The sequence below is a fragment of the Prionailurus bengalensis genome, chromosome B3 (genome assembly GCF_016509475.1).
Source record: "Prionailurus bengalensis isolate Pbe53 chromosome B3, Fcat_Pben_1.1_paternal_pri, whole genome shotgun sequence".
In the NCBI taxonomy this organism is placed as follows: Eukaryota; Metazoa; Chordata; class Mammalia; order Carnivora; family Felidae; genus Prionailurus; species Prionailurus bengalensis.
Window position 1 is genome coordinate 113,687,924 of NC_057355.1, and position 26,444 is coordinate 113,714,367.

The 26,444-nt window shown below is 35.3% G+C and overlaps 1 protein-coding gene across 14 annotated transcripts in view; it reads left to right on the forward strand.

The window, feature by feature from the left end:
- The window catches only part of GPHN (gephyrin), a 636,202-nt gene that overhangs the window by 502,638 nt on the left and 107,120 nt on the right, over positions 1 to 26,444 (forward strand). For all 14 annotated transcript variants that reach the window (XM_043556393.1, XM_043556386.1, XM_043556392.1 and 11 more), the window contains one exon: positions 22,575 to 22,712. In XM_043556393.1, the coding sequence (XP_043412328.1) occupies positions 22,575 to 22,712 (138 nt within the window). The remainder of the gene's footprint in view (positions 1 to 22,574; positions 22,713 to 26,444) is intronic.

The following is a 26,444-nucleotide window of genomic DNA, read 5'->3' on the forward strand; positions in this document are numbered from 1 at the left end:
CTTGCAGTAATTGATCTATCTTGTTCCCAGTAATTGATCATACCGTTCCCAGGATCTATGGCAATGACTGTCTCTCAATAAACGAGTCGAATGGGTGAGTGAGTAAATAAATGAAAGGAAAACCTTGGGCAAGCAGAGTAGGGAAATGATAGCAGAGCTTCCAGAATAAGACAAGAGAATGGAAACAGTGAAGGAAAATGATCAACATAAGCAAGAACATTACTTTTTTTTTTGTTACCAATGCTATTTTTTCCTTAACTCCTCCTTCTGTTCAAATTATTTCAAGTTTTTATTCCAGCCCTTCTTTCATTCATCCTCACTAGTGTCACCAGATTCAGGACCTGTACCCTAGAGTATATTATCATACGTTTTGGTCCAGTCTTATGCTTTTCAATCTGTCCTAAGTAGATAAGTATTCTAGGTAAATTTCTTGCACCTTGCTACTAAAAACCATGGAGTTTTGTTTTTTTCTTTATGAGAAAAAATTCCTAAAGGGCACCTCAATGGCTCAGTCAGTTAAGCATCCAACTTTGGCTCAGGTCACAATCTCGCGGTTCATGGGTCCAAGCCCCACGTCAGGCTCTATGCTGACAGCTCAGAGCCTGGAGCCTGCTTCAGATTTTGTCTCCCTCTTTCTCTGCCCCTCCCCTGCTTGTGCTCTGTCTCTCTCTCTTTCTCTCAAAAAATGGATAAACATAAAACAAATTCTTTAAGAGAATTATAAAATAGTCCTTGAAGAAGTATGTTAATTTCTTGTAGTTCTTATTTTTAGAAGAATTTTCCTAATTCTCTCCTGCTGTGATCTTATTCCTTACCCTCTTGATTGGCACTTACTGGACCAGACAACTGCTTATCATCACTTATTTAGTTTCTCTTTACGTAAGTAAAGATAATTAGCAGTTCACTTCCATAAATATTTATTGAGGTACTATTTATAAGCACTGCCCTTCTCAACTTCCTCATCTAATCTAAGTAAATCAACTGTTTCTTTCATATATCTTCATGTAGCTTATTTACCAGGTTCTCAAAATTTTTCTTTTTTATGAAACCTAATACATTCATAAGTAGTGTTTGCCTTCAATTTAAATTTGATCTTACTTGTTTTATTTTATATGAAAAATTATGACTCATTTATTACTTTTAATCATTTTTTTAGCCTCTTCATCGTCAATATTTTATCTCATATAGCTAAAAACATTGTTAATGAATCATGGAATAGGAAGTCCGACCCTTCTTTTCTCCACAGAGACACTAACTTAACAACAATATACGGACCAAAATACCTTTGTGAGAATTCCACAAACCAGTTAAGAAATTGCAATGCCCCAGGTGAGCGCAAAGCTAAGAACAAGCCAAGAAAAGCTGCATTAAAATGGGAAAGACTCTAAGCCAGCACAGCTTATTATGATCATCAGAAAACACCCAACTTGTAGCCTCTCACTGGAAGGAGAAGGAGAGTGAAGTGTGGAATGTATATCCAATGTTTCAACTTTTGAAGACTGCCCAAGGAACCGGTTTGTCTCATCTGACTTAGAGTGCTGATAAAACCAGCATAGTTTGGGTGCCTTGGGGCCACGGAAAGCAAGTGAGAGCAAGGGCAACTTGCAGTGACACTAGAGAGCCTAAAATAATGCAGAGGCTGGCATAGCTCAGTGTGGTGTGGAGAAAGCATGCAACTCCCAGCTCATCCTCTGGGAAGAAGGGAAAGGAGTGTAGCATGCATGCAGCAGTTCAGTTTGTGGGGGAGGGTGCTACGCAAAGGATTGGTTTCTGTCTCTTCTGACTTAGGGTACTTGAGCTGACACACTTTGGATGCTAAGAGGCCACTGAGATTAAAGGAGAGCAGTTGACTTGCTGCTGCAGCACTAGAGAGACTGCAGTGCTGCAGGCAAACACCAGAGGGAGTAAGATTATGGGCTCCTGAAAAAGAAACCTGCAAACCTCTGATTAGGAAGTTACATACACAGCCAAGAGAAATCACAAAACCCTCATATTCTGTAGCTGGGCTGTTTGGTGAATGTCTTCCTCTGTACAAAGCCATTCTATAAAGACTGGGAGATGTGGCTGTTTTTCCAAATGCATAAAACTCAGGAAAAAAATCACAAGGTACATGAAGAAACAGAGAAACATGATTCAATCACATTAACAAAATAAATCTCCAAAAACCAACCCCAAAGAAACAGACATCTATGAACTTCCTAACAGAGAATTCAAAGTAATTTTTTTGAAGCTAAATGAGCTGCAAGAGAATACAGATACACAACTATGCAAAATCAGGAGAACAATGCATGAACAAAATGAGAATATCAACAAAGACATAGAAATAATTAAAAAACAACCAAGCAGAAATTATGGAATGAAGAATAACTAATTTGAAAATTTCACTAGAGGGGTGCCAGGTGGCTCAGTTGGTTAAGCATCGGGCTCTTGATTTCCGCTCAGGTTATGATCTCGCAGTTTGTGATATTGAGCCCCACTTCAGGCTCTGCACTAACTGGAGTTTGTTTGGCATTGTCTCTCTCCTTCTCTCTCTGCCCCTCCTCTGCTTGCTCTCTTTCTCTCAAAATAAATTTTAAAACTTTGAAAAAAAAATTTCAGTAGAAGCATTCAGTAGCAGACTAAATCAAGCAAAAGGAAGAACTTGAAGAAATATCATTTGAAATTATCAATTCAGAAGAAAAAAATGAAAATAAATGAAGACAAGTGAAGAAAGCCTAAGGAATTTATAGGGCAACATCAAGCAAACCAATATATGCATCATGAGACTTACAGAAGGAGAAAAGTGAAAGGGAGAGCTTATATGAAGAAATAATGGCTGTAAGCCTCCAAAGAGGCTTACATTAAGGCACATGACAAACCGCCAAAAGTTAAAGATAACTAAAAAATCTTGAAAGTAACAAGAGCAACTCATAAAGTTTAAAGAAGTTTTTATACGATTATCAGTGGCTTTCTTAGCAAAAACTTTATGGGCCAGAAAGGAGTAGGATGATATATCCAAAGTCCTGAGAGGAGAAAAACAGCCAACCAAGACTACTGTTTCCAGCAAAGCTGTCCTTCAGAAATTAAAGAGAAATAAGGACTTTTACAGATAAGCAAAATATGAGGAGTTTATCACCACTAGACCTGCCTTACAAGGTCTTCGTTTCAGTTTGCAGTAAATTGAGATAAAAGAACAAATTGCAAATTGAAACAAAAGGATGCTAGACAGCAACACAAATGTATATTGAAATATAAAATTCACCAGCAAAGGTAAATATATAAACAAATACAAAAATCTTTAATATTGTAATGGTGGTATGTAAAGCACTTTTAATTTTGGTGTAGACTTTAAAAGATAAAATCACAAAAAACTTTAAGACTATGTTAATGGATACATATTTGTATTTGTGATTTGTAACATCAATTAACATAAAGTATGAATGGGAAGACATAAAAGGGTAGAGTTTTTGTATATGACTGAAGTATTATCAGCGTGAAATAGTTTGTTGTAACTCTAAGATGTTTTATGTAAGTTTCATAGAAACCACACACACACACACAAAATATAAAATATACACAGAAAGAAATGAGAAGAGAATCAAAAGTCTATACAAAAAAAATCAATGAAACACAAAGAAAAGCAGCAAGAGTAGAAAAGAGGGACAAAATAACCATAAGACAGACAAAATTTTTTCAATGGTGATAGTCCTTCCCTATCAGTACTAACTTTAAAAATAAATGGATTAAATTCCCCCATCAAAAGATGTAGGGTGGCTGAATGGATTTAAAAAATAAGATACAACTATATACTTTTTACAAGAGACTTACCTTATATATAAATATACACATAGGCAAAAAGTAGAAGTATGGAAAAAGTTATTCCATGTAAATGGTAACCAAAAGAGAGCAGGAGTGGCCATACTTGTATAAGGCAAAATAGAGTTTAAGTCAAGAACTGTTATAAGAAACATTATATAATTATAAAAAGGTCAATTTCATACAATGACAGATATAACAATTATAAATATATAAGCACCTAACATTAGAGTACCCAGATATACAAAGCAAACATGGACAGAGTTGAAGCAAGAAATAGATAGTAACACAATAATAGTAGGATTCAATATTCTACTTTTAATAATGTATAGAATAACCAAACAGAAAATCAATAGGGGAACAGAGGACTTGAACATTATAAAATGATTTGACCTAATAGATATGTACAGAACACTGCACCCATCGACAGCAGAATACATATTCTTCTCATACATATTCAGAGAACATTCTCCAGGACAGATCAAATATTAGACCACACACAGACACAAAAAAAGCCTTAACAATTTAAAACTTACAGGATGCAACAAAAGCAGTAACACAGGGAAGTTTATAACATAAATGCCTATACTAAAAGAGAAGAAAGACCTCATTAGCAACCGAACTGTACATTTCAAAGAACTTGAAAAAAAAGAACTAAACCCCAAGTTAGAAGAAGGAAAAAAAATAATAAATATTAGAGCAGAAATAAATGAAATAAATGGGGCACCTGAGTGGCTCAGTCATTTAAGCATCCAACTCTTAATTTTGGCTCACTTCATCATCTCCTGGTTTGTGAGATTGAGCCAGTGTCATGCTCTTTGCTGACAGCATGGATTCTCTCTCTCTGCCCCTTCCCCACTTGTGTTCTCTGTCTCTCTCACTTTTTCTCTCAATAAATAAACATTTTTTTAAAAAGAAGTAAATGAAATAGACAATAGAAAAATAATAGAAAAAATTAACAAAACAGTTGTTTTTTTTAAACATTAGTTAATTTGACAAACTCTTAGCCAAACTGAGAAAAAGAGAAAAGACTCATTTACTAAAATTAGAAATGAAAAACAAGACATTACAACTGATGCCACAAAAATAAAAAAACATTATGAGACTACTTTGAACAATTACATTCCAACTAATTGGATAACCTAGAAGAAATGGATAAATTTCTAGAAACATACAGCCTACCAAAACTGAATCATGCAAAAACAGAAAATCCAAACAGACCTAATAACTAGTAAGGAGATTGAATCAGTAACCAAAAGCTTCCCAGCAAAAAGACCAGAACCAGATGACTTCACTGTAGAATTCTACCAAGCAATTAAACAAGAATTAATGCCAGTTCTTCTCAGATTCTTCCAAAATATTGAAAAAGAGGGGACACTTCTGAACTCATTTTCTGAAGCTATCATTACCCTGAGCCAAAGATATTATGAGAAAACTACAAACCAATATTTCTTCTGAACATAGATGCAAAAATCCTAGGCAAAATACCGGAAAACCAAATTCAACAGCACAGTAAAAGATTATACACTGTGAACAAGTGAGGTTCATACTTGGGATACAAGGATGATTCAACATACAAAAGTCAATCAACATACACCAAATTCATAGAACAAAGAGCAAAAACCACATGATCAATGATAGATGTAGAAAAAGCATTTGACAAAATTCAACATCCTTTCATGATGAAAACACTCACCAGATAGGAATAAAAGGAAATTACCTCAACATAATAAAAGCTATATATGAAAAGCCTGCAGGTAACATTATACTCAGCAGTAAAAAATTGAAAGCTTTTGCTTTAAGATCAAGAACAAGGACAGGTGCTGGGTGGCTCAGTTGGTTAGGCATCTGACTTCAGCTCAGGTCATGATCTAGTCTGTGAGTTCAAGCCTCATGTTGGGGCTCTATGCTGAAAGCTTAGAGCCTGGAGCCTGCTTTGGATTCTGTGTCTCCTCTCTCTGTCCCTCCCCTGCTCACGCTGTTTCTGTATCTCAAAAATGAATGAACATTAAAAAAAAAATTCTTTTTTAAAAGAACAAGGCAGGAGTAGCTGCTTTCACCACTTCTATTCAATATGGTACTGGAAGTTCTAGCCAGAGCAGTTAGGGAAGAAAAGCAAATAAAGACATCCAAACTGGAAAGGAAGAAATAAAATGATCTCTGTTCACAAATGACACAATCTTATATGTAGAAAACCTGAATTATGTGTGTGTGCGCACACACACACACACACACACACACACACACACAACTGTTAGAATTAAAGAATTCAACAAAGTTCCAGTATACAAACTCAGAAATCCAAAATCAGTTGTGTTTCTATATGCTAACAATGAACAGCCCAAAAGGAATTAAGAAAACAACCCCATTTCAGTATCATCAATAAAGTAAAATACTTAGGAATAAACTAAACAAGGAAACAAAAGACATGTACACTGAAACTATAAAATATTGGTGAAGGAATTTTAAAAGACACAAATAAATGGAAAAACATCCATTACTCATGGTTTGGAAAACTTAATGTTGTTAAAATATCCATACTACCCAAAGCAATCTAATGATTCAGTGCAATCCCTATCAAAATTCCAATGACATTTTTGTCAGAAATAGAAAAACCATTCTTTCAGTGAAAAAATCTGGGGTGCCTGGGTGGCTCAGTCTGTTATCACTTTAAAAAATAAAGAGAAGGGGCGCCTGGGTGGCGCAGTCGGTTAAGTGTCCGACTTCAGCCAGGTCACGATCTCGCAGTCCGTGAGTTCGAGCCCCGCGTCAGGCTCTGGGCTGATGGCTCAGAGCCTGGAGCCTGTTTCCGATTCTGTGTCTCCCTCTCTCTCTGCCCCTCCCCCGTTCATGCTCTGTCTCTCTCTGTCCCAAAAATAAATAAAAAACGTTGAAAAAAAAATTTTTTAATAAAAAAAATAAAATAAAAAATAAAGAGAAGGGACGCCTGGGTGACTTGGTCAAGTATCCGACTTCAGCTCAGGTCATGATCTTACAGTTCACGAGTTCAAGCCCCAAGTTGGGCTCTGTGCTGACAGCTCAGAGCCTGAAGCCTACTTTAGATTCTATTTCTCCCTCTCTTTCTCTCTCTGTTCTTCCCCTGCTCATGCTCGCTTTCTCTCTCTCTCTCTCAAAAATAAACATTAAAAAAATTTTTTAATAAAAAAAATTCACTGAAAAAAATCAAAAGATTTTTTAAAATTTTATTTATTGGCGGGGGGGGGCACATGTGAGTAAGAAAGGGGCAGAGATATAGAGAATCCCAAGCGGGCTCCGTGCTGTCAGCACAGAGCCCAACATGGGGCTCAATCTCATGAACCATAATACCATTACCTGAGCTGAAATCAAGAGTCCAGTGCTTAACTGACTGAGCCACCCAGGCAACCCAAAGGATTTTAAATAGCCAAAACAGTCTTGAGAAAAAACAAAGCTGCAGGCTTCACATTTTCTGATTTCAAAACATATTATAAAAATATATTAATTAAAATAGTGTGGTTCTGACATAAGACAAACATATAGACCAATGAAACAAAACAGACAGCCCAGATATAAACTGTCACGTATATGGTCAAATGATCTTTTGCAAGGGTGCTAAAACTACACAACGGAAAAAGGATAGTTTCTTCAATGAACAGTGTTGGGAAAACTAGATGTCCTTTTGCAAAAAAAAAAAAAAAATGGAGATTGACACTTAATCTTATACCATGTACCAAAATTATCTCAAAATGGATTGAAGACTTAAGCATAAGACCTGAAACTATAAAATTAGAACACATAAGGGGGAAATCTTCATGATATTGTAATGGACAATCAGAGGACACAACACAAACACCAGCAACGAAAGCAAAAATAGGCAAATGGGACTACATTAAACATTAAAACTTCTTCACAGCAAAGTACACAATCAACAGAATGGAAAAGCAACCTATAAAATGGGACAAAATAGTTCTACACCATTTATCAGGATTTAATATCTGGAATATAGAAGGAATTCCTACAATTCAACAAAAGTACAAAAATCAATTAAAAAGTGAGCAAAGCGTTTGAATATACATTTTTCCAAAGAAGATATGTAAATGCCCCATGCATGCGACAGGATGCTCAACGTCACTAATCATAAGGGAAATGCAAATCAAAACTGCCACCATCAAAACAACAGAAATAAGTGTTGGTAAGGATGTGGAAAACTTGGAACCCTTGTGTACTATTAATAATGGGATGGTAAAACGGCACAACTACTATGAAAAACTTTAAGGAAATTCCTCAAAAATTAACAGTAAAGCTACCATATGATCCAGCAATCCCACTTCTGAGTATATATCAAAAAGAATTTAAAACAGTATCTCAAAGAAATATTTGCATATCCATGTCCATTGCAGCATTATTCATGATAGCTTCTAAAGCCTACATGTCCATCAGCAGATGAATGAATATATGCATACGGTGGAATATTACTCAGCCTTTAAAAAAATCCTGTCATATGCTCCAACATGAATAAAACTTGATACATTATGCTGAATGAAATAAGCCTGTCACAAAAGGCAAATACTGCATAACTCAACCTATCTGAGATAGCTAAAATAATCAAAATCCTAGAAACAGAAAATAGAATGGTGGTTGCCAGAGGCTGGAAGGAGGTGGGGCATTTGTTCCATAGGTATAGAATTTCAGTCACACAAGATGAAAAACCTTTCTCTCCCAAACTCCAAACTCCTTTTGTTGTTACTTACTGGAATCACCACCTGATATTCTGCTGGCATCTCACACTTCCCTCATCAGAAACCAAATTTAGTACCCTTCAAGTTGTCTCTTTGTTGCTATCTTAATGTCACTCCCACTTGGTGTCATAACCAAACTTGAAATCTCACCACAATATTTACCTCTCCTTCCCAAAGCACAGTCATAGAACTATTTGTTAATGACTCTTCTAAATATTGTTTTTCCAATTCCCATTATATTAGTTCAGGCCTTCTTCGTCTATAGCCTCTAGGATCGTAATAGCACACTTACTGCTCTTCCTTCCAATCTGCTATCAGTCAAATATTACATTTTTATGTATCACTTCTCTATTAAAAAGCTTGACTAACTCTCCATTTTCTACAGTACTAAGCCTCTTCAAATCCTGTCTGCAACTGAAATGACCAGCCTTATGCCTTATGGGGAGGACACTTCATCCTCTCCACCTCCAACCTCATTAGGTGTTCCCTCATTCTCTGAAAGTACTTTCAAATCTCAATTATTTTGTTCATTCTGTTTCAGATGTTGCTCACTTTTTCTTATTGTTTAAAGCTCAGTTGTCACCTCCTTGTGGAACTTTACCATGTGTACCATCAGAATTAGTTTTTCCTTTTTCTGCATTATCATACATAGTTTTTTGTTTTAACATTAAAACATAAGCATGTACTTGTTATTTTGTTTTCGGTGGGGTTTTTTTTTCATTTTCCTTAAAATGCAGTCTGACTTCTGTGTTCATGCGACTGAGAAATAGGAATCTCATCTTATTTACCTCAGCATTACTGCCTAATGTTTCATAAAGTACCTTACATGGAGAGAGTATTCAATTTATATTTAGTAAATGAAGTAATATTTAGTAATGAAGTTGAAGGAAAGAAAGTCCCCTTAGTATGATATAGGAAAAAGCACACCAAACTAAAAATCTGGACATCTGGTCTTTTCATTTTTTTTTCATCTTTTTTTTTTTACATTTATTTATTTTTGAGATGCAGAGAGACAAACCACAAGCAGGGGAAGGGCAAAGGGAGAATGAGACACGGAATCCAAAGCAGGCTCCAGGCTCTAAGCTGTCAGCACAGAGCCCCTCCCCACCCACCCCCCCCCCCGCCGTCCCACCCCCCCACAGAGCTCCAGCTCACAAACTGTGAGATCATACCTGAGCCAAAGTCAGATGCTTAACTAACTGAGCCACCCAGGCACCCCTGGTCTTTTCATTTTGATGTACTATCTATTTAGACATATACCATTGAGCTAATTTTTCAACCTTTCTATGGTAGAATTTGTAGTCCACAAGAAATCTTTATAGGTGTCACTCTTATGCTTATAAACTTGAAAATATTGGCTTACATGATAATGTTATGTAAATTGTTTCCAATTGGCTTATTTGGTAAAGTTCAAACTCCAAAGCCTAGCATTCAAGGGCCACCATGGTCTGGTTTTAGTTACTTTTCCAGCCTCAACCCCCTCTGGTCCCCATTAGGAATCTAGTGCTCTACAATATTTATCTCTACATTTTTCTCTAATCATATTGTGTCCAGTCTCACCTTGGCTGCTGTATCACTTAGTCCTGGCAGGAGTCAAATGACACACTCAAACAAGATAATGGAGAATTTAATAAAGGAACTAGTTACAACAGAGTAGCCAGGGTTAAGGAAAAGCAAGATAAGTTGAAGAACTTTGGGGGCTAGCAACAGCACGAAATTGTTACTACCCTTAAGCCTCAAGGAGTCAGGGAAGGGAGTAATTGTCTAAAATAAGTCTTTGAGGCCTGTCTCACAGAAATAATGGTTTTTATTAAAGGAACATAACCACTGCCAACCAGCAGACAGGAGGCCAAAGGAATAAATATCTTGTCTGAACTGTTTTTCTCTCTATTCTCCTGCTAATGCTTTCCATTGGCTGAACTCAAGCAGAAGCCACAGGTATAAGGATTGTATTGGTCCTATCCATAAACACTAGCCTTTTGGGGCACACAGAGCAGGGTAGAGAAAAGTGGAGAGGGTTGTGTGAGAACAAAAGTAGCTGCTTTTTTCAAAATGTTCTTTCCAGCTGAATTTAAATCTATTTATCTCGGATGATAGCTGTATTAAAATGTTAATGCAAGTATCTAACATTTATGAAAAACTTACCATGCTCCAGGCATTGTGGCACACAGATGGAGGAGGAGGGTGCAGTTTGAAGAGGAGGAAGGGACTAAGGGAAATAAGAGGCTGGAGAAGCTATCAAATCATGACCTCCAACTGGCCATATAGTTTTTGCAGATGAACCTCCTGAATTGCCATGCTAATGGGACTTTAATGGACTTTATTGTAAAGGTCAATAAAGGAATTTAACATGGAATGACAAGATCGAATTTGAAATTTTGAAAGAACATTTACCACTATGTGAAGAATGGATTGATTCCGGGTGAGATCAGAAGCAGGAATCTGATGAGAGCTTGAATTAAAGCTGGAGCAATAGAAATAGAAAAAATAATACAGGATTTTTTGAAACACTAAGGAATCACAATTGACAGGATTGGGAACTACATGTGGCAGGTAAGGAAGTAAAAAATGACCCCCAATTTTTAACTTGGGCAATATGTGAATTACAAGATTTTATATTGATATGACCCATACTTTATCTTCATAGTCTTAACAAATAAGTATGTGTTTGCTAGTTGGACTGGAAGGAGAAGAGCAGTTGAGACAGATGTGTCAGAAGAAAATCATGCTGTGTACTAGAAATTAAGTTTGCTGTTGCTAGTATATGTAAGAGCAAAGAGAGATGAAGTTGAAGAGAAAGGACAAATCATGAAAGGCCTAGAATTACTCTAGGTCATCTGAACTGTTCCCCTACGGCAGTAGGAATCTTTTTTTTTTAAGTCTTTATTTTAATTCCAGTATAGTTAATATACAGTGTTTTATTAGTTTCAGATATACATGTAGGAAGATTTTTTGATGGTTAAAAATACAATTAAATGATGTTGAGAAATTTCCCTAGAACCCCAGAATTTGGACCATTACTTTGGAAGATATTGGCTAGGTTTGGCTAAGAAAATAATTATTTCAAATTTAAAAGCATTTATTAAATATTTTTAAGCGATGTAAGATTATTCTCAAGAATCTGAATAATACAAAAAAGTAGGGGAAAAAATCAGTCCCATCCTACTACTTAAAGATAACTACTACTAACATATAATTATTTTATTTTCTTCCAGTATACACATTGGATTGTATATTAATTGGGTTGTATAGTAATTCACAGTTATAATTGTACTGTAATTTATTCTTTTTTAAAAAAACTATAGCCCTTGTATCAGCAGAATTAGTTGTGAATTAACTCCTTTTTTAGGCCTATGGAAAGATGAGGACAATATCAAGTGCCCAATAAATTTAGAATAAACTATATAATTTCTGCTTATGTACAAAATACCTTAAAAACTATTTCTATTTTCACCAGTGACACTGACTCTTCATATTTGCCTCTGTGATCACCTGTTCTAAGATTTTCTTTCTCAACTATACAAATTGACATCTACCACATGCCTAACGATCACATTGAGTAATGTCTACTTCTTACAAAAGATATTAGCCAAAATTTACTTTTTTATTAGTCTGTCATTGAAATTAATAAATAGAATAGGTATTCTGGAAGTTGTAGCCTTATGTGCTCACACCTAATAATATGAGAAACAACACCATGTAGAGAAGATTCACTAAGGGAAATGTGGCTTTTATGAGCTGGTAAAACTCCTCTAGCTACAAAAATGACTCTGAATTTCTCTTGGTTCTTTTTCCCAGGGCATTATAGAGACTACTTAGTTAATGCTTAGAAAAAGGCTTTAAAAGGTACTTGTTAGACTCCACTTTTAGAGATATAATAGCTGTGATTCCTAAAGAAAAATTACTTCTTCTCTACCATTGTCTAAAGAATGTTTAACCTACTGAAGAAAACAATTCTAATTTTGCATTTTTTTAAATGTTTGTTTATTTTTGAGAAGGAGAGAGAGCACAAGCAGGGGAAGGGCAGAGAGAGAGGGAGACAGAGGACCCAAAGCAGGCTCTGCCCTGACAGCAGATAGCCTGATGCAGGGCTGGAACTCCCAAACCATGAGATCAATGACCTGAGCTGAAGTCAGATGCTTAACCGACTGAGCCACCCAGGCACCCCTAATTTTGCATTTTAATACTAGTGGCATTTATGAAAACATTCTAAATGGAAACTAACAAATACATATTTAAATTTATATATATATATATATATATATATATATATATATATACACACACATACATACATACACACATGTCGACCTCAAATGGCCCACGGACCTAGGGCAGTGAAGGAACTGAGAAAAAGAGACCACAGTGTAGCGAGGCACAGGAGACCCCGAGCCAACAGCCCGAGGTACTGAGGTTTATCGTACATTTTCTTATATACATTTTCAGGAAAAACAGGTCAGCAATGATTAACAACAGAAGCTTAGCAAAGCATGTCAACAATGTACATCCGATTCAGCTATCATACATATCTTGCATACAAGAGCAGTCTTGCAGATACCTATGTTCCAATAAGAGTCTTCACGACAGAAGCAAAGTCAAAGAAGGGAGTGAATGCACTGTGCTATATACAGCTGGCTTCCTTTCAGGAACATCCCTATCTGCGTACTAAAGAACAGACCACATTTCCCAAAGGCAATTCACTCAAGTCCTTTCAGGTTATTTTTAACCTTACGATCTCAAGTTTTCTCAGAGATCTTGGAGCCTGCATCAATATGCACCTATGGTCATTGTGGTGTTCTGTTTGCCACATACAACACACATACATATACATATATGTGCACACACACACATATACATACATATATTTATAACTCTGAAATTATATCCTGACAGCCTCTTACTTTGGGGAATAAGAGAATTCTCAGCTTTTTGGCTATTTAGGTTTAAAAAGGGGATCCTAGCAGCCTAACAAAGCAAGCTGGAGTTCAGAGACCCAAAAGGGCACAAAGCCAGAAATCAAACAGCAGGACAAGAATGAACCAAGGGATTTCAAACCAAATAATATACAAGCTCTGAGGTTTGTATTCCTGAACCAGAATGACAGCAAAGCAAAGGGTAATTACTAATTGTGTAAGCAAAGAAGAGAAAGGTGATGAAACAGGGGTGCAGGAAAGGGAAAGATTGTATCTGAAAGCTGGTCTTTTGCCAAAGTAGCTATAATCAAGACCTACAATTTTTAATGTATATATACCACTAGTACTGCTAGTAAGGGCAGGAACCTAAGGATCATGATTTGAGTCCTTTCTCAAGAGCCCCCAGTCCTTAGAAACACTACAATGGAAAATTCCTGTTGATCATTTGCAGCCACCTCAACTCAAAAGACTTTACTTGCCTTTGTTGGGTGTGTTAACACTTGACTCATACTTATAGTTTTTTAAAAATGATTTTATCCTTTTTTCATGTTGCTTTAGCTAATCTATTTTATCATTATATCTTCTAATACCATTTTTTTCATTTCATCTCTTTTCGCCTGTACATTCAGCTAAGTTTATCTGTTTACTTTTAATACCTATTTAACTTATTTGTATGTGACAAATTAAAAAAAAAAGAGCCAAAGGAAGACAGCTATAAAGACAGTTTATACCTGATCATGGGAAATAAATTATTTTTCCTCCTTTCGGCCTTATAATTTTTCCATAGATAAACCTCCTGATCTAAAAATAACCTATAAGGGTTAATTATTTAGGTAGTACACTGAACAAAGCTAATTTTCCATTTCCCTGACTACTTGACCACAGGTAAAATATTTTTTTATTCTCCTTTTTCATTTCCCTACAGCATTGAGCCTTTTACCACTTTTAAACAAAAAGGTAAAGAGAAGAAAAACCCAGTTTCAGCTTATTATTAAAAAATGTGTGGGGGTGCCTGGGTAACTCAGTTGGTTAAGCGTCAGACTCTTGATTTTGACTCAGGTCATGATCTCACAGTTCGTGATATCAAGCCCCACGTGGGTGTCCTCTGCACTGAGAGCACAGAGCCTGCTTGGGATTCTCTTGTCTCTCTCTCTCTCTCTCTCTCTCTCTCTCTCTCTCTCAAACTTAAAAAAAATTTTTTTAATGTTTGCAACCATTTTTTTAAGTTTATTTATTTATTTGAGAAAGACAGAGATAGCACAAATGAGGGAGGGGCAGAGAGAGATGGAGAGAGAGAGAATCCCAAGCAAGCTCCGCACTGCCAGCATAGAGCCTGATATGGAGCTTAAACCCACAAAACCGTGAGATCATGACCTGAGATGAAACCAAAAGTCAGATGCTTAACCAACTAAGCCACCCCGGTGCCCCTGCAATCATTTTTTTAAATAGACAATTCTAGTAAACAGAACATTGAAATTACTGACCAGAATAATGTTTGAAATTACATGTAGTGTTTATCTCTCAGCCCATATTCTTTGTCAAGCTGTATAGTCTAGTGATTAAAATCAAGCCTTTAGGAACTCGTTCAACAAAAATGTTCTACGTGACCACTGTGTGCACAGCATCCTTGAGCTTTGACATTAAGACACGTTTTCCTTTCTCAAAGAGCTGAAAATCTAGTTAAGAAAATAGACTTGTTGGGGCGCCTGGGTGGCGCAGTCGGTTAAGCGTCCAACTTCAGCCAGGTCATGATCTCGCGGTCCGGGAGTTCAAGCCCCGCGTCAGGCTCTGGGCTGATGGCTCGGAGCCTGGAGCCTGTTTCCCATTCTGTGTCTCCCTCTCTCTCTGCCCCTCCCCTGTTCATGCTCTGTCTCTCTCTGTCCCCAAAATAAATAAACGTTGAGAAAAAAATTAAAAAAAAAAAAAAAGACTTGTATATAAATAAGTATAATTACTGTGAGATATGTAGTTAATATAGTAGGTAATGAGAATCCTAAGAGCATTTAATAGTTCCTCAGTGCAGGAAGAAAACATGGAATGGTTATGTGTTGCTTCACAAAGGAGAGACTATTGAAAAAGGTTTTTTTTTTAAATAATTTCAAACTTCAGAAAAGTTGCCAAAATAGTACAAAGAATTCTTGTATATCTTTCACCCAAAGTCTCCCAATGTTAGCATTTTGCCACATTTGCTTTATCATTTCTCTCTATATATTAATTTTTTTTTCTGGAATTGCTTGTGAGTAAATTACAAGCATGATGCCTCTTTATCCCTAATACTTCAAATATATATTTCCTTTATAAATTAAAAAAGGAGAAAAGAAAGAAAAAAAATTCTCTTACATAACCACAGTGCAATTATCAAAATCAGGAAATGAACCTTGCCACAATGCTGTTATGTAATCTTATTCAAATTACATTTTGCAAATTTTTCTAATAATGTTCTTGATAGCAAAAGGAAAAAAACATTTTCTTCTTCTGATCTGGGATCCAATCCAGAATCATGCATTACTTTTAGCTACTATGTGCCTTTAGACTCCTTTATCTGGAGTAATTCCTCTTTTTTTTTTTTTTTCCATGACCTTAACATTTTTCAAGAGTATAGGTCATTATTTTGTAAAATGTTCCTCAAATTTAGACTTTTTGGATGTTTCTTGATGGTCTGATTCAGATTAAGCATTTTTGATAGAAATAGCTTATATGTGATGTTGTACCCTTCTCCATGCACCATATCAAGAGGTTCATGATATCATTTTGTTCCATTACTGGTAATATTAATTTTGATCACTTGGTTAAGATGCTGTCTTCCAGGTTTTTCCACTACAAAACTACTATTTTACTTTGTAGTTAGTAGAATCTTGTGGGGTTATATAGTGAAACTATATAAATTCATTATTTTTCTTCAGATTTTTACCTTCAGTTTTACTATCCGTTGATGATTTTAACCTGAACCAATTCTTGCTATGATAGTTGCCAAGTGTTGACTTTCTAATTCCAAAATTTCTTCATTTATCAGTTGGCATTCTGTTGTAAGAAAGAATTTTATTTCATTATTTCTTTATTTATATTAGTGTTTGTTCATAGAATCTTATTTTTATTTTATTAAAGGGGTTATGTAATCTGTTACTATCCTAATCTACTTTGATGCTTAAATTGTCCCAGTTTTGGCCAAAGAGAGTCTCTTCCAGTTGACTGCAAGATCCTTTTGACATGTTCCATCATTATTTGATTACTTCCTTACTGAAGAGAGTTGTGAAGGAAGAATAATAATTTCTTAGGAAAACAAGATAAGAGAAAATGCATTCTAGGCAGAACGAACATCATATGCTAAGGCAGGAAAATATGAAATAGTATGGTATATTCCAATATCTGCAATATCATCAATTTCCTAATGAAGTAGTGAATGAATGATGAGACTGAAAAGGAAGCCAGGAAGCACTTTGTATACTATTCTAAGGAATTTGATTTTATCCTGTGGGTAATAGTGAACCATAGATAGAGATTAAAGAGCAAACATTTCCCTGTTTCATAATCTTGATGCATAGAAATCCCAGGAGTATTTTCTTTTAATATTTCTTATATTGCCCTAGAAGATAACACAATCCTTTCAGCCATGTTTTCTAGATTTTGTCAGAAATGCTATGAGGCTCATTATCTTGGATAAATAAGTAGAAAGATGTTTAAGACTATTAAATTGAAGAAAGTATGAGAGATTATTTTCAGATATACAAAATGCTATATCATTTTAAGCCTATGAACTCTACCATCGCCAGTGCTTCCTTGGGCTTTGAACTTGATCTCTGTTAATTTGAGAGAGAGATATATATGAAAGAGTAAATGCTTACATATCTAAACCTCAAATTCCTCAAATTACCAAAGGTCCTAGCTATTTAACCTGAACAAACTATCATTTTCACTCTTTAGGTTTCCTAGGAAAGATATTTATTATTTTAGGTGGTTTGCTTCTCTGAAAGCTCCAGAAAGTAGAAAAATAATGAATTCAAGCTGCAAGTACTATGATAAATAAGGGCAGTGTTATTAATAGGGCAGAACAAATCTATTCCTTGAGATTTTCTGTATATCCAAAGAATGAATAATGATTTATACTTTAGGCAGTTTGGGGAACTCTTTTATTTTTGTCTTGAGGGATAAAGTTTCCTCTTGAAGATTTTAATTTAATCAAGAAGAACCTTCATAAATACCTTTTTTCTGTTATAGTCTATCATTTGAAAACATCTTTTCATCATTTACTTCTAATTTAAAGAAGTATTTTCAAACCAGGATGAAACATTGTATATTAAGAATTGTCACATTAAAAATAATGCATTTGAAGTGGGAAAAATAATTTCATTGGTATAAAATTGGTATAGCTTCATTTCAAGATAGCCATGCTATAAGAAAACGGTTACTGCTACATGACAAAGATCTTGAGTTACTCTACTCAGTAGAAAGGAATCCATTTGTACTTTCTGTGCCATTTTGAAGGCCTCATACATCATAGACATTGCAATTAGTATTTAAACATATCTTTGATGATGGCAATCCTGAATGAACCCATACTGTTTTTACACTGTCTGTGTTATGTAGTCTTGCTGCATAGAAAACAGGAAATCCCAGTAACATTTTGAGGACTTTTACTTTCAAAGTCAACCCCATGACTGGACTTACGCACTAGAAAATATAAGAGAGACGAGTTAAGTTTCACTTATAGAAACCTAGATTTATAAGGGAAACCTCAAGGTGGTCAATCTTTGCCAATTTAGAATTGCTTTAATCTTATAAGTCTACTTGAGAAAATTAAGCCCATTGCAGAAGAATGCTATCAATTTAGATGTTATAGTAATTCAACCTGTTATTCTCTGCTCAGTTCAGACAGCTACTAGTGGAGGGGATGTCTAGATTTCATTTCCCTATCCTTGCCCCACTCCCATATAAAGATCCCATATCCTACAGCACTTAGTAGTTTATTTTTGTCAAAATAGCCATGCTGCCTACCAATTATCAGTGATAACCATACATTTATAAGTTAAATAGATATTCCCTTGAACACTATAATCTTCTCTATAGGACACATATTTTTGCATGTTAGTTTTGTAGCATACATGAGTTGAATGGAGCTGATGCCCTCACAGATTCTCTTTGTGACCACTGGTATTTATTTGTAATGTAGCTATCAGAATATATTTGTGGCTATGAAATATTTTATTTTTGTTTTATAGGAAAAACTCTATCCAAATTTTCTCTCAATTTTTGGATATTTTGTTTATCCAAAATTCAAGCTGCCTTTTATCATAACCTTCTTACTTTAACAAAAAATTATTCTTTCCTTCCTTTCCTACTTCTGCCAAACTGGGTTTTATGGACCATTCAATGAAATTTGGCTACCAGACTATATAACCCATCTGGCCTTCAAGAGTTAAAAGTACATACTTTTTTTTCTTCCATCAGATTTCTGTGCTGGGCTCAGAATCAAGAAGAGTATTAGAATGTGGAGGAAAGCAGTTCTTGATTCTTTTTCCTGTGTGATTTAGTTCTCCAATGGCCCAGGACAAATATAAGTGCTTTGGGATTGTAACTTGCAAAATAAGAGAAGTCAGAGATAACTATTCTTAAATTTTCTGAAGCTTTCACTTTGAAGTTTCTTGCAAGTCACTGCTGTCAACATCAGAAAATAGTTAGAATTATGTTTCTTTAAAAAATGGAAACAGGGGCGCCTGGGTGGCGCAGTTGGTTAAGCGTCCGACTTCAGCCAGGTCACGATCTCGCGGTCCGGGAGTTCGAGCCCTGCGTCGGGCTCTGGGCTGATGGCTCGGAGCCTGGAGCCTGTTTCCGATTCTGTGTCTCCCTCTCTCTCTGCCCCTCCCCCGTTCATGCTCTGTCTCTCTCTGTCCCAAAAATAAATAAATGTTGAAAAAAAATTAAAAAAAAAAAATGGAAACAAACCACAAATTTAGTAACATACAAGGTATACCTTCAAGGAGTTTACAATTGACTAATGTAACTAAGACAAATGTTTAAATGTCTATAATATAAGATGGAGAGTGATAGGTACCCTTAAAAAATATACAAATAAGATACAAAATTATTTTAAAGATTTTGGGAAAGATTTTTTAGGCTGGTAGATATCTACACTGCCATTTTCAATTAAAGAGAGACAGAAAACTACCAATTCTGCTGAGCTATAATGTTCCTCATGGCAGAGTATATGCCACTCTATGTATCCCAATTCCCTAACATACCTGGCTCATAAAATGCATTCAATAAATATTTGTTGAATGGGTGTGTATATCACTGATAATCAAACTAACTTTCTAATAAGAAAAATTCAATTACAAAGCATATGCAAGAAATAAACTGTACAGTTAAAAAGTACAGTTTTCTCCTCAGAAACTAAACATTTTAAGAGGATAACTTTGATAAGGTTAGACACAATTTGCACCGTATAGAAAGTAAAATATATTTTAGAAAATATCAGACTTGAGACCTATAAACCTGAATAAAAAACAGAAACACCTAGCTCTGTCCTCTTCTCCAATTACACTGGTTGTGACAATATGCTTTTATGATATGTAATTGCAAGGTTGAGACTTCAGTGAAAATGAGTAATAAATTTATGTTTCTGTTGTAAGTAAATGATAAATCATATATTATCCTTTGTTAGTGTTCACCTACTTAAATTTTGAGTAGACAATGTTATTCATGTTTAGCACTAAATCTCTAAGGTCCTTCAAGCTTTGAAAATTTTGTAATTTTATGATTACCCATGGGAGAGAAATGTCATAAGTATAAGCATCTATATAGGTCTTTTTCTTTGAGTACTTGTACAATATCATATCTTAGAATGGAAACTCTTTGAGGCAGTACCTTTAAGTTAATTCAGTGAAGACGTCTGAAGCAGCTTCTGGGGTTGGGGTAGGAGTATTAATAAATTACAATGAGTAGAAACTTACTACTAAGGAATATATACAGTCATTATAAAGTAGATTAAAGAAATAAAAGCTTATTTGTCTTGAATATCAAAAGCCTGAAGGCAGATAGTTCAGGGCTTGTTCAGCAGCTCAATATTGTCATCAGAGATGCAGGCTCTTTTTTCTTCTCAGGTTTCCATTCTTACTGTGTGCGTTTCCATCCTCATGGTTAAAAAATGGCTATGCCAAGTCCCAGTATCTGGCCATGTTCCAAGAAGAAAGAAGGGCAAAAGCTTTCTCCTCTTAAAGCTTTGTCTCTTTATCTTTTTATTCACCATAGGAAGCCTGCCCCCAGCTTTCAACATCTTACTGACCAGAATTATGTCATATGGTCACTGTCAGCTGCAGAGTGGCTAAGGAAGAATGGAGTTGTAGATAGCAGACAGGATAGCCAAGCAACTGTGTTTGTAGCTACTCCTTTTCTGTTTACCGTCTGGGCTATATACCGTTAGGGTTCTAAAGAAAGGCCAAGCTATTTACGCATGAAGGTATAGTGATCTAAGAAGTCCCTTTTTGTCATTAAATGATTCATTGATTTAACAAATATTTATTTTTATTGTTGAGTATGTCCCAAATACTCTTCTAGATATTGGAGATAACAACAGTTAACAAAAAAGGCAATGGAGCTTACGTTCTACATAGATAAAGCTATAAAAAAATAAATATAAGTGTATATATGATACAAATTATAGATCTGTGGATATGAATATATATATGTGTGTATATATACACACACACGAGGAAAAGTAAAGTGGGGTAAAAAGAATAGAAAGTGATGGTAGGTAATATTCTATATAGGGCATTTCACAAAGACCTCTCTGATGACCTGAAATAAACAAAGGACGGATGGAGCCATAATATCTGCAGAAGAATGTCCAAGTAGACAAAACAGCAAGTGCAAAAACCCTGAGGAAAGATGTATTTTACATTCTCAAGGACAAGCAAGGAATCACTATGGCTACAGCACAGTGATCAAGAGAGGAAATGACAGGAGTTGAAGACAGTGGAGGCCATAATATGTTGGGCTCCATAGGCCATAGCAAAGATTTTATTCTGAGTGAAATGGAAAGTCGTGGGAGAGTTATGAGCAGAGATTAGCACCATCCAATTTAAAATGTAAAAGGATCACTATAACTACTGTGTGGAGAATACATTATAGTGGAACAAGGATAGAAGCAGGGAGGCCAGTTAGGGGGCTATTCAATTTCCCAGGAAATAAGTGATGGTTTCAACTATTGTAGTAACTATGGCGATGGTAAGTAATGGTCAGATTCTAGATATATTTCAACAGTAGTTTAGATTTGGTTCTGATGAAAAGGTTTGGGATTAGTAACTGGAAGAATGGAGTTGCTCTTTTCTGAGATGGACATAGCAAGAGAATAAGACATTGTAAGGATAAAATAGAAGGGTGGGTAATCAAGAGTTTCATTTTGGACATGTTAGCTTTGAATTGCCTGTTACACATCCAAGTGCATGTTGGATGATTTACACTCTTATCCACCAGCTGTTTGGATGACATATAAATCTAGAGTTGAAGGTAGAGGTTAGGATTGGAGATATAAATGAGGAGTTTTAGTGTGTAGGTGATATTAATGCCATGAAGGGGAGTGAATAAGGAGTGAGTAGCTAAAAAATAATCTTTTTCTGTGACTTTTCTGAAAATAGAAAATTTCCTATGAAATCCTAAATAAATTTGAGTTTGAGTATTTCATTTTACTAACTAGCTCATTAATTAATTCAGTGTTTGGTGTGTGGTTAAGGACATAGACTCTGAAGCCAGACTTCCTGGGTTTGAATTCTGGCTCTGCTTGTTGCTAGGTCTGTGATTTAGGCCAAGATATGTAAACCTCTTTATCCTCATCTGTAAATAAAGATAATAATGGCTCCCCATAAGATTGTTGTGAAGATTAATTAGAACAGTGCCACAATGCATAGTAAGCACTCAAAAGGATTATGCAGTAACCTCATTAAATTTCACCAAGTTTTGACAAATAATGTAACATTGCTGACTTGATTTAATGTTCCACCAAAGCAGGCTATATTTTGGAAGCAGGAGAAAATTTCTCACCTTGTAATCTTCATTTACAGACATGAAAATGAGAACTGATGATACTTATAAGACATTTCCACTTTTTAATCAGTGTTTCAGCATCATAGTCTTAGTTAATTATCTTCCTGTTTAGGTCACAGTGCTGTCGATATCACCAAGGTGGCTAGAAGACACCGCATGTCTCCTTTTCCTCTAACATCTATGGACAAAGCCTTCATCACAGTCCTGGAGATGACTCCGGTGCTTGGGACAGAAATCATCAACTACCGAGGTACTGTTATATTCGCCCATTGCCTTTTCTTTTCATTTTTTTCCAAGTAAGATTCATATAATGTTAATACATGGTTTTCCTGAAAGAGAAAGGTTATTAACCATTATCACAATTACTATCATCATTCTTTTTGCTTTTTTGCTTCTTATTTCTCGTCAACTCTAAGATCAATATTAATGGTATACAGAGTAAACCACCCATAAAACTTCCTTTTCATTAAAAAAGAAGGAAAACAATCAACTATGTTTACCCTGTTTGTCAAAATACCAATACTCTAAATTAAAGAAACAGTTATCAGCACTGAGTGAGGAAAATAGTTAACTCTGAGTCTGCCTGATGTCCTTCTGTCAGAAATGAGAGATAATAAATGTGTCTCCTAACCATGTTTTCTTTTGTGGAAAACATCTTTTTAAATGTAAAATATAAAAAATATATTAATTTATTCATGGATCACTGAACAACCAGTCTGACCTCAGTTTTTCTGCTTCATCCATCTTCTCATTTTCAATGAGAGCATATAAGCTCTTAGTTGAATAGCACATAGAGACCAGCCTGTGAAAAGACAACGAAAAGGTAGTATTCCCCAGTGTTTTCAGTTTTTAATCAACCATTTCCCTTTCTAAATATTCAGATAGAAGTTTTAGTGCAATTTGAATAAAATACAGTTTCTTAATTGTTTTTGTTATGCAGATAAACACAAAAGGATTGATTTTACAAATAAAAGACTTCATTCATAGATCATAAAATATTCAAACTTCAATGAACATTAGAGAGCATCTATACAAACACCATAATTTTTCTGCAAGGACACTCAGATTCAGACCAGCAGAAAAGGAATAGGACTAAAGTTCAAGACTTAAATTCATCTTTTTACTACATGATAGTGCTCTTCTTTCAGTATTAAAATATAAAAAATGATAGAAAACATAAAAAATTCTGTTTAAATTAAAAGGTCTGTGGAGCACCTACCTCACTTGGGAGAGCATGTGACTCTTGATCCCGGGGTCATTAGTTCAAACCCCATGTGGGGTGTAGAGTACTTCAATAAATAAAACTTTTTTTAAAAAGGTCAGCTTTTCAGGGCGCCTGGGTGGCTCAATCGGTTAAGCGTCTGACTTCAGCTCAGGTCATGATTTCACGGTTTGTGGTTCGAGCCCCACATCAGGCTCTGTGCTGACAGCTCAGAGCCTGGAGCCTGCTTCAGATCCTGTGTTTCCCTCTCTCTCTGGCCCTCCCCCGCTCATGATCTGTCTCACTCTCTCTCTCAAAAATAAATAAACATTAAAAAAAATTTTAATAAAAAAACAGTCAGGTTTTTTTTTTTTCAGTAATCTCTACACCACACGTGGGGCTCAAACTCATGACCCTGAGATCAAGAGTCACATGCTCTTTCAACTGAGCCAACCAGATAAGAAATGAAACAGGTGAACATAGGGGAAGGAAAAGAGAGAGAGAAAGAGAGATAAGGAGGCAAACCATAAGAGACTCTTAACTATAGAGAACAAACTGAGGGTTGATGGAAAGAGGTGGATGGGGGAATGGGCCAAATGGGTGAGGGATATTAAGGAAGGCACTTGTGATGAGCATTGGGTGTTATATGTAAGTGATGAATCACTAAATTCTACACTTGAAACCAATTTTACCGTATATTTTAACTAACTAGACTTTAAATAAAAACTTGAGGAAAAAGGCTTAAAACTAGTGAAATACTAAGTGCCCAATTCTGTCTCCTTGGTCCTTGACCCTACTTCAACAAAAGTTGTTTTTATATAGTTATAATCTTTGACTTTCGTTCTTTTAAATATGTGTATATCATCAGGCTGAGACCTTTTCTTTTATTTCTGTTTTACTCATTAAAGGAAGTAAAGACACAAAAACTGTCTAGAGTGCAAAATTAACAACTAGCTCTATGATTTCAGAAATCAATTTTAGTGAAATAGGTTTCTTTATATTATTAAAAGCAAAATATTCAGATATTTTTATATCAACATCAAGACATTTTCAGAAAATGTAAATATAAACTTAAGCTGGAAGAAAGTTTAAATACTTTACCTATTATAAAAATAAGTTAACCATCACCGGCTTGTTATAATTTTAGGAGAGTTTCCCTTAACATCACTCCTTAGGATAATCTCACTGTGTATGCCAAGTTACATTTAAATAAATTCTAGTCATTCTAAGGAGAAAACAGAACTGAAAATGACCCATTTTTATTTTTCTTTTAGGAAAAAAAATGCTGTTGCATGGATTCTCTTTCCCTTCCTGTGCTTGTTTCCTCTTCATTTATACATTAAATCAGTTGTCACTCATAAGGAAGCAGACTCTTCATGGATGGTTAACTTCCTTGTCAAGTGTTTCCAACCATGATGATAAAAAATAATAGTGAGGTTTTCATTCAGCCTTTGAGTTGGATCAAACTCAGTTTTTAATGCAAAAGAGCATTGTAATTAAACCTCCTAGGCATTTTAGTTAGGTGTTTAAACAACAATACTATATATAGAAACATATTCAGTTTGTTCAACATATATTTACTAAACATCTGCTAAATGTCAGGTACTATGTTAGGTACTGGATATACAAAGATAAATAAAACAAAACTCCTGCCCCATGGATCTCACTGTAGTATAGGAGAGAGACAGATAAATAATGTGGTACTTGTCTCTTTTATTGGCTCTTACAGTCTTGCCTTCCCTTTTCAATTCCTTAAATATAAACGTTCTTTGGAGTTTTTGTCTTTGACCCTTTTCAGATCTTACACATTTACCTAGGATAACCCGATGAGTGTCACATATTATGTGATTTCTAGGTCTAGATCACTTCCCAGAGCTTGCCTGAACTCCAGACTCGTACATCAAATGAATACCTGCTGCTCATAAATATAATATGACCAATACTAAACTTATTTTCTTTACCCCCACATGTTTCTTCTACATCCTCTGGAATCCATCCCTTGTTCTCCATCCCCACTGCTGTTGATTTAGATTAGGTCTTTATTATTAACATCCAAAGTTATTGTAATTGATTCACCTAACCCAGTTAGCATCCTTCCAATCCATTCTCCAATTTGATGCTAAAGTACAGACATACCTCAGAGATATTGCACGTGTTCCAGACCACTACAAAATAAAGTGAATATTGTAATAAAGCAAGAAAGTAAAATGAATTTTTCAATTTTCCATTGTATATAAAAAATTGTCTATGCTATATGAATTCTATTAAATGTGCAATAGCATGTCAAATGTACTTGCATTTTTTAAAGTTTTTATTTAAAATTTAGTTAACATATAGTATAATATTTGTTTCAGGAGTACAGTTTGGTGATTTGTCACTTACATATAGTACCCAGTGCTCATCTCAACCAGTGCCCTCCTTGATATCCATCACCCATCTAGCCCATACCCCCGCCCACCTTCCCTCAAGAAACCCTCAACTTCTTATCTGTAGTTAAGAGTCTTTTATGGTTTGCCTCCCTCTCTCTTTTCCCGCTGCCCTATGTTCATCTCTTTTGTTTTTTAAATTCCACATATGAATGAAATCATATGGTATTTGTCATTTTCTGACTTACTTATTTCACTTAACATAATACATTGTATCTCCATGCACATGATTGCAAATGGCAAGATTTCATTCTTTTTGATGGCTGAGTAATATTCCTCTGTGTGTGTGTTTCCACAATTTGGCTATTATTGATAATGCTGCTATAAACATCAGGGTACATGTGCTCCTTCGAAT